General features: G+C 33.5%; 1 protein-coding gene across 1 annotated transcript; it reads left to right on the top strand.

The window, feature by feature from the left end:
• The first annotated feature begins 2553 nt into the window (after positions 1 to 2553).
• Positions 2554 to 13165, top strand: LOC149410697 (uncharacterized). Its single transcript, XM_089648166.1, has 4 exons — positions 2554 to 2580; positions 2925 to 3154; positions 5710 to 5931; positions 6990 to 13165. Exons 2-4 carry the CDS (start codon positions 2950 to 2952, stop codon positions 9596 to 9598), a joined length of 3036 nt encoding a protein of 1011 aa, XP_089504292.1. The 5' UTR covers positions 2554 to 2580; positions 2925 to 2949; the 3' UTR covers positions 9599 to 13165.
• Positions 13166 to 14216: the final 1051 nt, after the last annotated feature.

The following is a 14216-nucleotide window of genomic DNA, read 5'->3' as shown; positions in this document are numbered from 1 at the left end:
AAAAATTCGGAGATTTAAGATTTTTAACAAACGAACATTTACATTTCATTTTTCGGAATAACTTATTGAGTAAAACCTCAAATTATAATATTTAAATACTGAAGACAATATTAGTGATTTTTTCAAATGAAAATCTGAAACAGAAAAATCAGAAAAGGAAACGGTCACATCTGGGACTCGAACCCAGGACCCTTGTCTTTCCGGGACAATGCTCTACCAACTGCGCTAATGGGACCCTATCCTATTCGGTCACTTTTAACTGTATCATACTTCGAATAAGAACTACCAACGTTGTCTTCATTTTTTCACCGCACATTTTTATTGGCAACTATCTTTATGTATGATCGCAAGATTCAACCCGAACTAAATGCAATCCTAGACAGCGTCTTATAGATAAACCTATCTTATTGTTTTTATTTTTAATGTGCGACATCTATTGAAAATTTACATTTCAATTCAAATAGGAGATTATAAATTAGGAATCCCAATCAAAGATCTTAATAACACCTTTTTAATGAACTCACCGAACTTAATCAATGGCGCTCAGTGACTGATACAGTATGTCATTTCAAAATAGCGACTGGCAGATTGGACTTAACCAGGGATTTAACAAGTCTTTTTACTTTTCGTGTACCTACGAGCAGAACAAGACGGACTGTTATGTATAATGTTTCAAAGTCTGCTAATAATTATTTCGAAAGTTCGCCAATTTAAAGGCTACACAGACTTGGTAAAAAGTATAATTCAATCGATGTTTACGGCCACCCCTCAGTGTCCAAACTAAAAATCACTCTATAAAAATATTTGTAACATTTTTTTCAAGTGCAAATTTAATCTAAATTTTGTGTTATTTTTTTGTGTACTTTTTTATGTTAATGTTCTTTAATAAAGGTTTGTTGGTTACAAACGTGCTTTACAACAAACTGCTACTGATGTTTGCTGTAAAGTTGCTGACAAACTAACTGCTTTGGTAGTTTAGCGGGTGTGCATATAAAAAAAAAATCAGGTTCAAAATAAATACTAACCACTGAATTCGTCGGATAATCTTTCCATGATTTCGTTTTTTATAATTGGCCTCCGAAACTCATCACCAATGTCATTAATACATTCTGTTTTCGTCAGCGAGCTTCGGTTTCCAGGCTGATTTTCGTTATCTGAAGAAGTGTCTTTTACTTTGAACCTCTCAGCGCAAGCTTTATCGGGCAGCGTATTTAACATGAAAAAGAATGAAGAAAACATCAGCTTCTTTGATTTTTAGAGGTTAACCCTTAGTCAAGTACCACGGTACACGCTTCCCACCTTGAACCTTTCCATTCCTACAAGGGCAACTGCTTCTGGGCATCCCATAATAATTTTAAATTAGAACAGTGAAAATATTGTATACGGCAAAACACAGTTATTGCTCTTTTGTAACCCACTCTTTAAGTTACAGGTATCAGATGCGTAAAATAGTTCATGTTGCGTAATTTTTCTACCTCGATTATAGTGAATTCCTCCAAAAAGTCTAGCAAATACAATTTTTTTCAACATTTGTTAAAATTTTAAGTTCTTCTTTCGGAATGACCACGGTTCTTCGTTTTTGTGAATTATCAAATCATGAACAGTTGATGGGTTTAATTGTAAGTTTAAGTATGGGTCTAATGATTCTTTGTGTTTAATACTTACATACGCGTTTAAAATTTTTTAAGAATCTTAAAAAAATACATTTAGTTTCTAATAAATCATAAAGTATTTCCACCAACATTGAATAACTTTATTAATTTTAGATATATGGGGCTTTTCTAAAGTTTAATAAAGTAACTACAACATGATCAAGGTGAAGTAACAAATGGTCAAAGAATTTAAGTCAGACATGAGTCGAAGTATCTTACCATTTAGAGTATTTGAGGCATCACCCGTTATTTTAACTTTCTTTCCTCTTTTTGTAATAAGTTCCACACCAAATTGTGTGGAAGCTTCTTTTCTTTTTGTCTTCAAACGAGTTTTTGATTTATTTATTTTACGGTTAAGTTTGATTTCTCTTCCATTTTCTGATATTATCGGCATTGTTTTGACAACCTCCATTAACTGTTTATATTTCGGTTTTCATTGTGCATTAAAAATACTCTCAGCTAAAAGGAGTAAATCAACATTCCAACCATTAGAACATTATTTACATTGGGCGATTTGATCTATAGACTACGGATAAAGAATACAGCTACCGGCACTTTACACTCTGCAATGAACTCACGATAGCCTCTTTGGTTGGGCCAAAATCACGATACTTTTATATGTTTTCTGAGCTTCATTTCTTTCTAAAATATCATTAGATTATGTTTTAACACAGGATCCAGTTCATTCTTTCTTCAGGATAAATCTTTCCAAGCACCAATGCACAAAATCAATAACAAGCGTAGGCACTCTATTTAAGCAAAATGGACATAGACAACCTCCGCTATTGATGTTAAAATGATAAAGATAACCCATACACCGAATTGGATGTGTCCGAGTTAGTACTAAAAATTCATATCGGTGGATATGCGAAGCACCTTTATCTATGGATCATCTGTCAACGCGTATCGATTGGGCGGAGGTCACGAAGTATGTTTTAACGAAAATACGCTTTTATCACTAATTGCTTTAAAATAAAATGGCAAATTAGGAACATAAATCATTATACAGCTTTTATTATAAAGTATGACAATCTGAAGTGCGTATTTTTGTTTTTATTAACGATTTTATGAAGACATTAAATAGTAAGGTTATGTTAGTTGTCAAACAAACTTATTTGACACTTCAAACAATATAATAGTTATTTATATTTTTTATTTATTGAATAATTGATTCACACACTATTAAATAACTGAAGCTTGAATAAACTTTACATGTTGTTTTGTGAATATCCCAATTCGTTTAGATCTCTTGATTTTTTTTCTTTGTTACAGTCTTACAGAACCAACGTTGGACAGAATGGAGGCGAGAGAGAAAAACCGCTGGTCGTTAGCAGACATTGATGAAATAACTGATTCGGAATACAAATCGGAGATAAAGAGTCCATTTAGTGAAGCAAACAAGGATGTGACTTCGGGTACTTATTGTGGAGGATTAATCCCGAAAAAAGAAGAATGGCCCGATAAACTAGACCCCATGGGCGACGGCACTTACCGTAAACGTGGTGAGCCATTTCTGATTACTATGTTAATATTTTATGTACGTCATACCGACATTATTATTCAAATGAAACGCAGAGATTTTAGGCTTCCCAAAACTAAACTTTCATGCACACAAAACAGCGCGTTTTATAAACGGCAAGAACTTTATAATAACCTACCAAATGTCATAAAGGAAGCCACAAGCGTTAGCACTTTTCGTAGGACATGTGCTTTATATGTAAAAAATAATTTTTGATTGTTGAACATACTCACCAATATTATTTTAGTCACCTAGATATCTTATATAATATAAATTTGTGTTTTTATCTTTTTAACTTAAAATGTAATTGTTATTTTTTGTATTCTTTATATTTTCCTACTAGATGTATGAAAAAATTTGCGTACATCTAAATAAAGATTCAAAAAAAAAAACACAAACAAATAAAATACATTTTCTTCAATAATTTCAAAATCACTTGAATAACTTTGTAAACACCACTATTTAATCAAAAATGATCGATATGTTTCAAAACCAATGGTTTCTTCGTCAGGATAAATTAAAAATATATTATTTGAAATAATATTTAATTATATTTATTTAAAATACATTTTTAATGATATTTATTTATTATTTAAAATACATTTTATTTCGTTCGTAGTATTTTTCTTCAACTTTTTTCTTTCTCTTCAATATTTTATGTATCGCGAAAATTCAAAGCGTAACTACTAATTCATGATAATTTAACAAATAAAAATTACAGTTCAATTACAAAAAAAAAACATATTGTCATTATAAACACAATAATTTCGGTGGTGTGTCTATTCGTAACTCGGGTTCACTGAACTCTTTTACTGGGATTTGCTTTGATTTTCAAAATTAGAATTGATGTGGGAGCGATTCAAAAATAGGTACCAATAGTAGGTACCAATATTATTTTATTTATTTGAATTAATTAATATTTCTGTAGAAATGCGGGCAAATTTTTACTTAAGACTACCGTTTTTAATACGCATTTAAAAAAGAAACAAACATTTGATTCACACCTATAACTATTTGCATTTACGAGTATGGAAAATAGTGCATTTAATAGCTATTTCCTTCAATTCAAAATTAATATTTTACGGCGTAGTATGGCGGGCAAGTGCCTTGTTGATAGAACTATGACATCAGTACAATTAGTAATAAAATACCTTAAAGACAAAATACAAAAGGTTTTTTATTGGTTTTTATGTTCTTAGTTTGGTTTTCTTAAAAATAATTAGTGTTTTGGTAATTATGAATATTATGTGTGGTAGTCTTAAGTACAAAAAAATACCGAAATGCGTATTTACTTTGTTTAAATTTTTGACGTAGGTCGTAATTTTTCAAATTGACTAAGTGCAACCGCTCACGGGGCAACTGAAAAAGACCAATTGGCAACTCAAGTTACTATATGTACTTCTTATTAGCATTATTTTTTAATATTATGGTACACCTACCTGCCTGAAGAAAGTTTGAAAAAAGAATTGTCACTGAGATGTGACGTTTCTTTGGATAAATTGTATAAGTCCATCCGCTCACGGGGCAACTGAAAAAAAAACCAGTTGGCAACTCAAGTTGCTATCCTGTGTTTCGATGGCGGTCGGCACACGGCGCGACTTACTAAAAAACAGTTTTCAACGGCAACGCAACCAGTCGCTCGAAACTCCGCCTCCGCGTTTTCAGTTGCCCTTTTAAATGTCCGTTTTCAAGAAATTTGCGATTTGTCCATGCCATGCCAGAGCTGTCAGATTATGATATGTCCGTGCAGGAAAACATTAAATTCTTCAGGACGGTGTTTTTACGATTATTCATACTCATACTTCCTGATTATGCAAGAAAATAAATAAAAATAATGGCGGCTTCATCATTACTTGATTCTGCAGACATTTTTTAACGCAATATGATAGTGACAGATGACAGCTGAAGTGTTCTTCTTCATTCTTTGGTTAAACAAGCTTAGATAATTTGTGAAATCGTAAACTTGAGTTGCGCTGTAAGAGAAGCTCGATTGCCAATCAGTTTGCAACCGTAGTTGCCAACCAGTTTCAGTTGCCCTGTGAGAGGACGGACTGATGGTGTTCATTCGAAAGGTAAAGGCAAAAAGCAATGCATTTAAAATTCATTCTTTCAACTTAACATCCCGTGATTTTTCACGGGTCTGTGCTAGAAATATAATAAAACACTGTGCGAGTTGCCTAGGTCATTTCTATTAGCACGTGTTCTTGTAACATCTAGAAGGTAGAGGCAGTGGGCAGTACCAACATATTTAATACTCGTCTTTTAGGAAACATTGTTTAATTTTTTTGGTACGATTTATTGGTAATATTTTTTAAGAAAGTCGGTAGAAAGTAAGTTTATACGAATCATATATCAACCAATCGCAAATAAAAATCTTCCTTGTTTAATTTTACCGTATTGAACAGAATTTAAGTATATTTATATCAATACAATATTTTTCCCTCAGTGTCCACTCTGTAGTCCTTCGTTAAAACATGTACCTTGCTGAACAATTCTCTTTACTACGAAACTGATTTAAAACAAAATTGTTGATTCTAGGCTTGCACAATGCCGAAAGCAATCTCATTCCAGTGGAGATCAAAGATGGGGAAATATCTTCAGATGAAGACAAGCAACCTCTTCGGTTCCCTGGTAACCACGATCCACTCTTGAAGGCAGAACGTGTTGATGCAGCTCGAGAAATGAGCGGTGGTGACGGCATGTGGATACCCATTGTGAAAATGGAGAGTCCAAAACTCTCAGGCGAAAACTCTGCTTATGGTGAATTTTTTTGACTACTTATTTAAAACACATCTTGCATGTTAGTGATTCCAATATCTATCTTAAATCTTAAAAATATTTATCCTTGATTAGTTTTTTCCTGAATGCCAGAATTTTATATAATTTTTTTTAACCTATATTCTAGATGAAGTAATTGAGTAATTAACTAACTACTTGAGTAAGGCCTCGTCAAGAGTCAGAATAAAAAGGGTATGTATGAGACGATGTATGAATGTGAATGAAGCAAGTAGTGTGTGTCAAGACCGAGTCGCTTGGCGGTCCATCCTCTCTGTCTATCCCTGCTGGAAAACGGCGTGATAGTTAGTTAATGCTAGATGAAATATTAAACGGAAATTACCCACAGTAAGATCTAGCATCCATTACTATTTTTTTTCGTGATTATAAGAACAATTTACTTCGATACTTTTGTGAAAGTGAGGCAAAGTGTCACCCGAATTCGGCCCTGAACGAACGGTTTAAAAGTATAGTTATTTAACCCCTAAAGCCTCTGACATTTTGCAATGCTTGATTTCGCGGAAAATATTTTCACATTACATTCGTTTTTAGATAAATTCGCTGTTTCTGAATGTTTTTCAAAATAAAATCTTCTTGAAAGCAGATGAAAGACTATTTCGGATTTCAGTATTACTTATAGATTGAATATAATTAAAGAAATACAAACATTCCCGGGCTTCTAATAACCTGAAAATATTTTAAAATCTACTACCTACTACCATCACAGAAAGCGGAAATGTTGCTTGGACTTGCTTGGTGGGACCCAAACGCGATGTCAACTCAGCCACCGGCCGACTCTCTTTCTACCATTGTTTAAATCATATTTCTCACCGTAATAAAAAATTATATGGCATAACATTTATGAAACCGTGTCAGGCTGGGATGTAATCTCCCAAAGTTGCAACTGTTTGTAGCTGTCTGTGAAGAATATCTTCCAAAATTGCCCAAGGGGTTAATCATGATAACTGGTTAACGTTATTCACTGTTATGAATTCTTATGTTTAATCGAATAAAGTTTTTTATGTAACGTTGTTTTTTTATAGATGTCAATAACAAGAATCATTCCGAGACTAGAGATTCCAGGAAGTCTCACTCAGAAGGCGGCCAAAAAAAATCAAAGGCGTCACGAGAATCTTCCAAAAAAAGTTCATCCTTGAAAAAGACCCAAACTTCGAAGAAGTCCCCCACTTCAAAAAAGATACCATCTTCAGATCCTGAAGATTCTGTTGAAAAGACTTTAACTTGTCCAGAATGTCAGAAAAATTTCGGCACTAAAAAGGGCCTCGCATCTCATATGAAACGCCACACGCGAGAAGAACAATACATCTGTAACGAGTGCAACAAAGTTTACAAACATAAAAAGTTCTTCGATATTCACATGGAAGACCATGCTAATGATCCGTTGATCATTGCTTGTGAACATTGTTTTAAAACTTTTACCCAGAAAGCTTTATTTCTCAAGCACGTTAGCAATAATCACGGGGTGAAGAAACTTGTCTGTGATGTATGTTTCAAAACGTTCCGCGCGCTCAGATGTTTAAAAACTCACATGAGAAGTCACACCGGCGAGAAACCCTTCCTTTGTGAAGAGTGCTCCAAACCATTCGCTCAGAAGAGTCATTTAAATCGGCACATGAAGGTACACACAGGAGAAAAATCGCATTTATGTGAATATTGTTCAAAAAGTTTTACGCAGAAAATTCATTTAACAACTCATCTGCTCACTCACCAGGAAATGGATCTCTCCGTGGAAGGAAAACTCGAGAAAAAGAGATTGAACATATTAAGACGGTATCCTAAAGGAACGAAGCGTTTTGTCTGTAAAGATTGTTTTAAACCATTTCCGGATAGGACTAGTTTGATAATTCACACCAGAACCCACACTGGGGAGAAGCCCTTCGGCTGTGAAGTTTGCGCAAAAAGGTTTTCACAGAAAATTCAGTTACGAAGTCACATGAGGACCCATACTGGAGAGAAGCCTTATTCCTGCAAAGTCTGCTTCAGAACTTTCAGCCAGAAACTTGCCTTAATCATTCATACCAGGATCCACACGGGAGAAAAACCTTTTCTCTGTGAATATTGCTCTAAGCCGTTTAGAAATCAAAGTAACATGCTCCGGCACAAGAAGACAATGCACGCTGAAAAATATTTAGCAGCTAAAAAAGAAATAAAAATAGCCAAGGAAAGAAAGCCTTTAGAAATACCCAAGGAGATGGAAACCATTAACGAGCATTTCATGTGTAAAGATTGTCCTAAAACATTTAGTCTCAAATTCGATCTAGAAAGTCATGCCATGGCACATGCAGCGAAGAAATCATTCTCTTATTTAGAACACCACAGCGTATTTTTTGGCCCGACAGTTCCGATACCTGCACTCCTTCAAAATACTTTTACACCGATTGTTAAAAGTGAACGAGATTTGACGGTAGCCCCACCCAAGAAAACCGTTTCCGTTCCTCTTAAACAAGAATTTAAAGACGACGAAAGCGACGACGATATTGGTAATGATAATTATCATGATAGTTTCAATGATAATGATAATGATAATTCTGTCGACGCTGTAGCAGAATGGATTCCCGACATAAAAAAGGAGCGCCGGGAAAGCTCAGAATCTGAAAGCCTGCCTTTGATCATGCTTGAAAAATCACGAAAAAAAGATGATATTCCTCTTGCCGAGATAGTCAAATCGGATAGCAAAGATACATCTGATGAAGACGTGCCAATTATAGAATTACCAATTAAGAAAAAAGGAAGAGGAAGAGAAAAGGGTAAAGAAAAGGACAAACAAAAACAAAGAGCTCCCGTATTTGCTCCCGCAGAGGAAAAAATTTGGGAATGTACCCTTTGCATTAAACCATTTAAAACGAAACGTCAATTATCAAGACATAATAAGAGCAGCCACGGAGCCACTAAATATAGTTGCGAAGTTTGTAAGAAATTGTTCCGCGAGATAACTGTAATGAGAAATCACATGAGAATGCACACGGGAGAGAAACCATATCTATGTGAACAGTGCTCCAAGTCATTCACACAACACAGCCACTTGCAAAGACACATGAGAATGCACAGAGGAGAGCGAACTCACGTATGTCCGCACTGCGCCAAGGCATTCACTCAGAAAGCTCACCTATCCACACACATGGTGACTCACCAGGAGAACTATCTGTTTTTCGCAAAAGAGGCGCGCAAGAAAAACCCCAAGAAGCTTCCTTTACGTTTTCCGTGCAAGGATTGCTTCAAACGCTTCCCGAGTCAAATCGCTTTGACTATTCATACCAGAGTCCACACAGGAGAGAAACCGTTCGGCTGTGAAGTGTGCGGTAAGATGTTTTCCCAGAAAATTCAACTTAAAACTCATCTCAGAACTCATACAGGTGAAAAACCTTACGCTTGCGAAGTTTGCCCCAAAACCTTCTGCCAGCGAATCGGCCTTATTAATCACACCAGAACCCATACAAAAGACAAACCATTCCTTTGTGAGTACTGCTCAAAAGCCTTTAGGCATCAAAGCAATTTGCTGAGACACAAGAGAAAGATTCACGCAGAATTCATGCTTATGAACCAACCAAAACCGTACGGGGCTGTAGAAAAATCTTTAGAGCAAGATAAACCCCTAGGGTTAGGATTAGAGGAACACAATCACATTATTTAGGCATGCAGTAATATTCTGGACATAACTTTGAAAAAGCCAGGTATGTTGGTACGATTGAAAATAGTGTCTAACTAACTAACCATCACGCTGTTTCCCCGGACCGCCAAACAACTCGGTCTTGGCACACACTTCATTATACGGAAAAGAGTGTCCAAAAGTATTAATTCAGAATGAACTATATGAAGATCGCTTAGAAAACATGGATATGGTCCTGCCACTGAGAGCTCCGTTTATGTGAAAGATATCAAAGCGAATCTATCAGCGGTCTTCCTTTACAGTTTGTGCTTTGAAATGCTCTTCAACATTTAGGAGTTCAGTGACCTCGACGCTGACTTCGACAATCATAGATAAAGCTTTCAAATATTTTGCGAGTTTTCTCTATGATATATTTGTCGGTGTTTTTTACATTTCATCGCGTGTATTGGTCACTTTAGTATTATAAATTATCGTTTTCTATGGACCTGTCAAAGTATTTTGACGATTATTATAAATACCTAATTAATTTAATATTAGTATGGCGATAAAATGTTATTAGAAAACAATAATATTGCAGTTTTTAGTGCGACAATTTGCGACAGTTGAAGAAATCGATATACGTATACAAATTAGCTAATATTAATCGAAAGTAGTTTTTAAAATGTATTTGTAATTAGTTTAGCTGCAATGTACTGTCTACTTGACTAATCGTACGCAATGATTTGATAATGTATGTTATTGTGCATTATTATTATTATTCTTAGGTTTAACTCGAAATATAACGATTCTAACAATAAGAGGATGAATCTCTCTAACTTATTTCATTCAATATTTGTTGAAGTAAAACATGATATTTGTAAATGTACAGAAAATTAATAGTGCCTAATACGCACTTTTAATAGAAAAAAAACAGTATGTATCAGTTAGATAATAATCAGAAGTAAGAATTTCAATTTCCGGAAATGGAAAATAATGGATTTTAATGGTTATTTCGTGAAAATTAAAATTAATTTTTCACTTGCCGGCCATTGTTACTGATGTTAAAGTTTTAAGATTACTTGTTTTTCTTCTCTTATTCAACTCAAAATATGAACCTTTGTTCCTAAAATTGGTTATTAGTTTTGGTTTAATAAATAAATAAATAAAAAAACTAGCCTAAAATAACTATTTTAATATTATTATGTCAAAACATGGTGTAAAGAAAAGATGTCAAATGATAATTTTTTTAACGAAATGTATATTAAAATGCCTGATTTTCCATTTCCGTAAATTAAAAAAAAAACTAAACCCAACCTTACTTATACAGTGTTTTTTAAATTTTTGTTTATTAAAATTGCGTATTAAGTGTGTCCATATTTTCTGTATATTTACAGTAATTTTAACTTGTTTTTCTTTTTTAACGCAGGCCGTAAACATTTTAAATGTTACATATTGATATAATTTTTATTAAAATGCATGATTTTCCATTTCCGTAAATTAAAAAAAAAACTAAACCTAACCTTACTGATAAAGTGTTTTTTAAATTTTTGATTATTAAAATTGCGTATTAAGTGTGTCCGTATTTTCTGTATATTTACAGTCATTTTAACTTGTTTTTCTTTTTTAACGCTGGCCGTAAACAATTTTAAATGAAACATTTTGATGTAATTTTTATATTATACCCCCTTTTATGAAATGTGATAGTTCCGCCGCCCTATTTAAGTATAGCCTGCTCTGTGTTACATAAACAATATCGATTGAAGTTTTTTTTTGATACTTCAGCCATATTGTAGTACAGTAAAGTCTTGATAATCTAAACTAATTAAAAACAACACTATCCTGTATGAGGATAGAGGACTCGTTTGGCAGTTTGAATTACAGCGACGTTCGGATTAGCCTGGGTACGGATTATCGAGGCTCTACTGTAGTAACTTTCCAGAATCGTTTGAGATTTGAGAATTGTGCTTTTATATCTAAACTATGGTTCAGCTTGACATGCGTAATTTTGCAGCTCGTAAATGAGGATTTAAAAAATGGCTGGATATTTACCTAATTGCCCCACTTTTAATAGGCCTTTATTATGACACATTACGCTATATTATGCGCGCGGCATATAATAATACTAATATTTGGATGATTTGTATGGTGCCATTTTTGCTCAAAATCACCCCAAGGGCGCTGATTATATACATATTATATGTTGGGGTGACACACTACACTATAATCTTACCCAGGAGAGGGGATCAGTTCAATTGGGGACTGCCACCGAATATCATTTCTTTGGGATCTGTCACTTTGGCAGATGACAGTCGCGTAGTTACGGCGCTCCGTAAATTGTTCTGACCCCCTCTCATGCCTACTCATAATTTTAAAATATCACCTGGCTAGCAGATTACAGAGCATATCGTCACAATGCCAACACTTATAACAAATCATCTTTTTAGGTGTAACAGGTCTGTATTCGACTGTATGGCGAGCTATATAGAGTTATATAAAACGCTTATAGCCTAATCTGTTCGGCCCTTTATTGAAATTATACCTCGTTTCAACTTCATTACTACAAGAAACAACATTTTTTTACACCGGGAGAGATGTTAGAAGGTGCACTAAAGTTTCGTTTTTATTCAAAGTTCAATTTTCACTTGTAGAAAATTTCATTTTAATCTAAATACATAAAAATTATTTATTAACCCAAACTACAAACCTACTTATCTATTTTGTGCGTGTAAATAGTTGTTTCTTGTTGTAATTAAGTTGAAACGAAGTGTAATTTTAGTTCCACCTCTGGCCATCTGTAAATTTAACAGGGTCAAGCTGTGCTTTTAAGAATTGGCCACAGATATATTTATTACACTCACATATTGATAATAAAAAAAAATGTGATGGGTCACGAATCGTAATTAGTATGAATCTGCACATACAAACATGTCGTCAATATTGTTCATCCTTACAACGGCAAATCTCATCTGTATACATAGGCCTTTTGATAATCCATGAAGTTTGGTCACAAGCAGGCTACAGTCCGCATTCTCCCATGCTTTATCTCCCTTTGTTTTTGTTATCTATACTCTCAAATAATGTAAAAAATCTAACAGGTATAATGTTCCAATATATTCAATTTAAACATTTTGTTCAATTTATTATTATTATTCATATCTTGGGATATTATAATTATTGTAGAATTTGTGATGCTGAAAGTACTCACAAAATATGAAGGTTGTTAGGAACCTTTTGCATATTTTAAAACAAATTTTAAATCAACATTTTATTAAATTATACATACATAATTACATACTTAATTTTGCCGTTTGTGTCGTCGCTATTGTAGGTTAAGTTAATACAAATTTGAAAGTTTGTTCGTTTGTTAGTTCCTGCTTTGGCAGCACACAAAGATCAGTGTGCTAAGCTTTAGAACATTCTACTAATTTTATAATAAAAGGGACTTGCATGTTTTTAATGATTTTGGAAAAAAGAAGGTGCCTACATTCTACCTATTTTGAAATTTAATTTAATTATGGAAAAAAAGTATTCCTGTAATTTTTCACGGGTAGTAATGAATATTAATTATTTTGATCAATATTTTTAGTACTGTTTTTAGTACTATTTTAATTAGTTAATATTTTAAGTGACATCAAACGAGATTAATTAATTATAATACACTATTGTAATCAGACTTAGATAGTAATTATTTCCATGCATTGTAATATGTAGTTTATATTTAGTACATATGCATTATGTATTAGTATTTGTGGTTTAATTTGGTGTTCTGGCTTTTTATCTGATCAAATGGTTTCTCAAATAAACAAATTAAACAGTAACTATAGAAACTTTATTTTATTTTAATTGTTACCTTTTAACCCTTCCATTCCAGAGGGGGTAATATACATACCCCAAATCAGAGTTTTGTAACATACTTAAAAAGTTTTTTTTTTATATCACATAATCTATAATTGTAATCTTAGAAAACTATTCGGTAATATATTATCCGCATTTAAACAAAAAATTATTCTGTTACAATATTTTAAGATTTAAATAATATCTATACAATTCTGAGAAAATTACTCTCTCCTTCCCCCCAGATCCCCATTACTTTTAAATAATAAAATAACAATCACCATTACTTTTAAATAGAATTCCTTGCCGAAAAAAAGCCGCGAGTGCAGATATAAAAAGTGAATTTTACCAGAAAGGGCTACAATATTTATTTATTTAGTCACGTTATCTGTAAAACGGTAATACACCGGACATTATGGAAAAGATTACAAATTTGAGATACATGTAATGTGAGTATAAAAAGGTCATGGGGTCAGTTTTACTATTTTGTGACGATAGTTGCTGAACTGTCTGTAAGTGGCGTTGAAAATGTCAATGGTCAATGCAGAATCGCAGTTTAGTCACTCTGTTCATTGGCGCCTTCTGATTAGCATAAGTCCTCGCTTTCGGAGCATAAAAAAGTGTTTGGGATTTCTCACGAGTATAATTGTTAGGCAAAAATAAGTTAATCTCTTTTAACATAAGTATAGTACCAGGGATTAATTTTTTTTGAAATGTTTACCTAAAAATATTTCTCTGCGGGCTTCTGAGGTGTTGAAATCAAGCATTTCTCTTATGAACAAGGATAGATACAAGAATGGATAGTATGTATGTTCTATCATTTACAGGT

The sequence above is a fragment of the Hesperophylax consimilis genome, chromosome 27 (genome assembly GCF_061612785.1).
Source record: "Hesperophylax consimilis isolate HC1 chromosome 27, BYU_Hcon_1.0, whole genome shotgun sequence".
In the NCBI taxonomy this organism is placed as follows: domain Eukaryota; kingdom Metazoa; phylum Arthropoda; class Insecta; order Trichoptera; family Limnephilidae; genus Hesperophylax; species Hesperophylax consimilis.
Note: the sequence above shows the minus strand (reverse complement) of the source record. Positions and strands in the feature narration are given on the sequence as shown.

Excerpts from the sequence above, each read along its gene's own strand:
- LOC149410697 (XM_089648166.1), top strand. The coding sequence starts at position 2,950 with ATGGAGGCGAGAGAGAAAAACCGCTGGTCGTTAGCAGACATTGATGAA. Across the intron at positions 3,155-5,709 it reads CGGCACTTACCGTAAACGTG|GCTTGCACAATGCCGAAAGC; the intron begins GTGAGCCATTTC and ends TGTTGATTCTAG. Across the intron at positions 5,932-6,989 it reads AGGCGAAAACTCTGCTTATG|ATGTCAATAACAAGAATCAT; the intron begins GTGAATTTTTTT and ends GTTTTTTTATAG.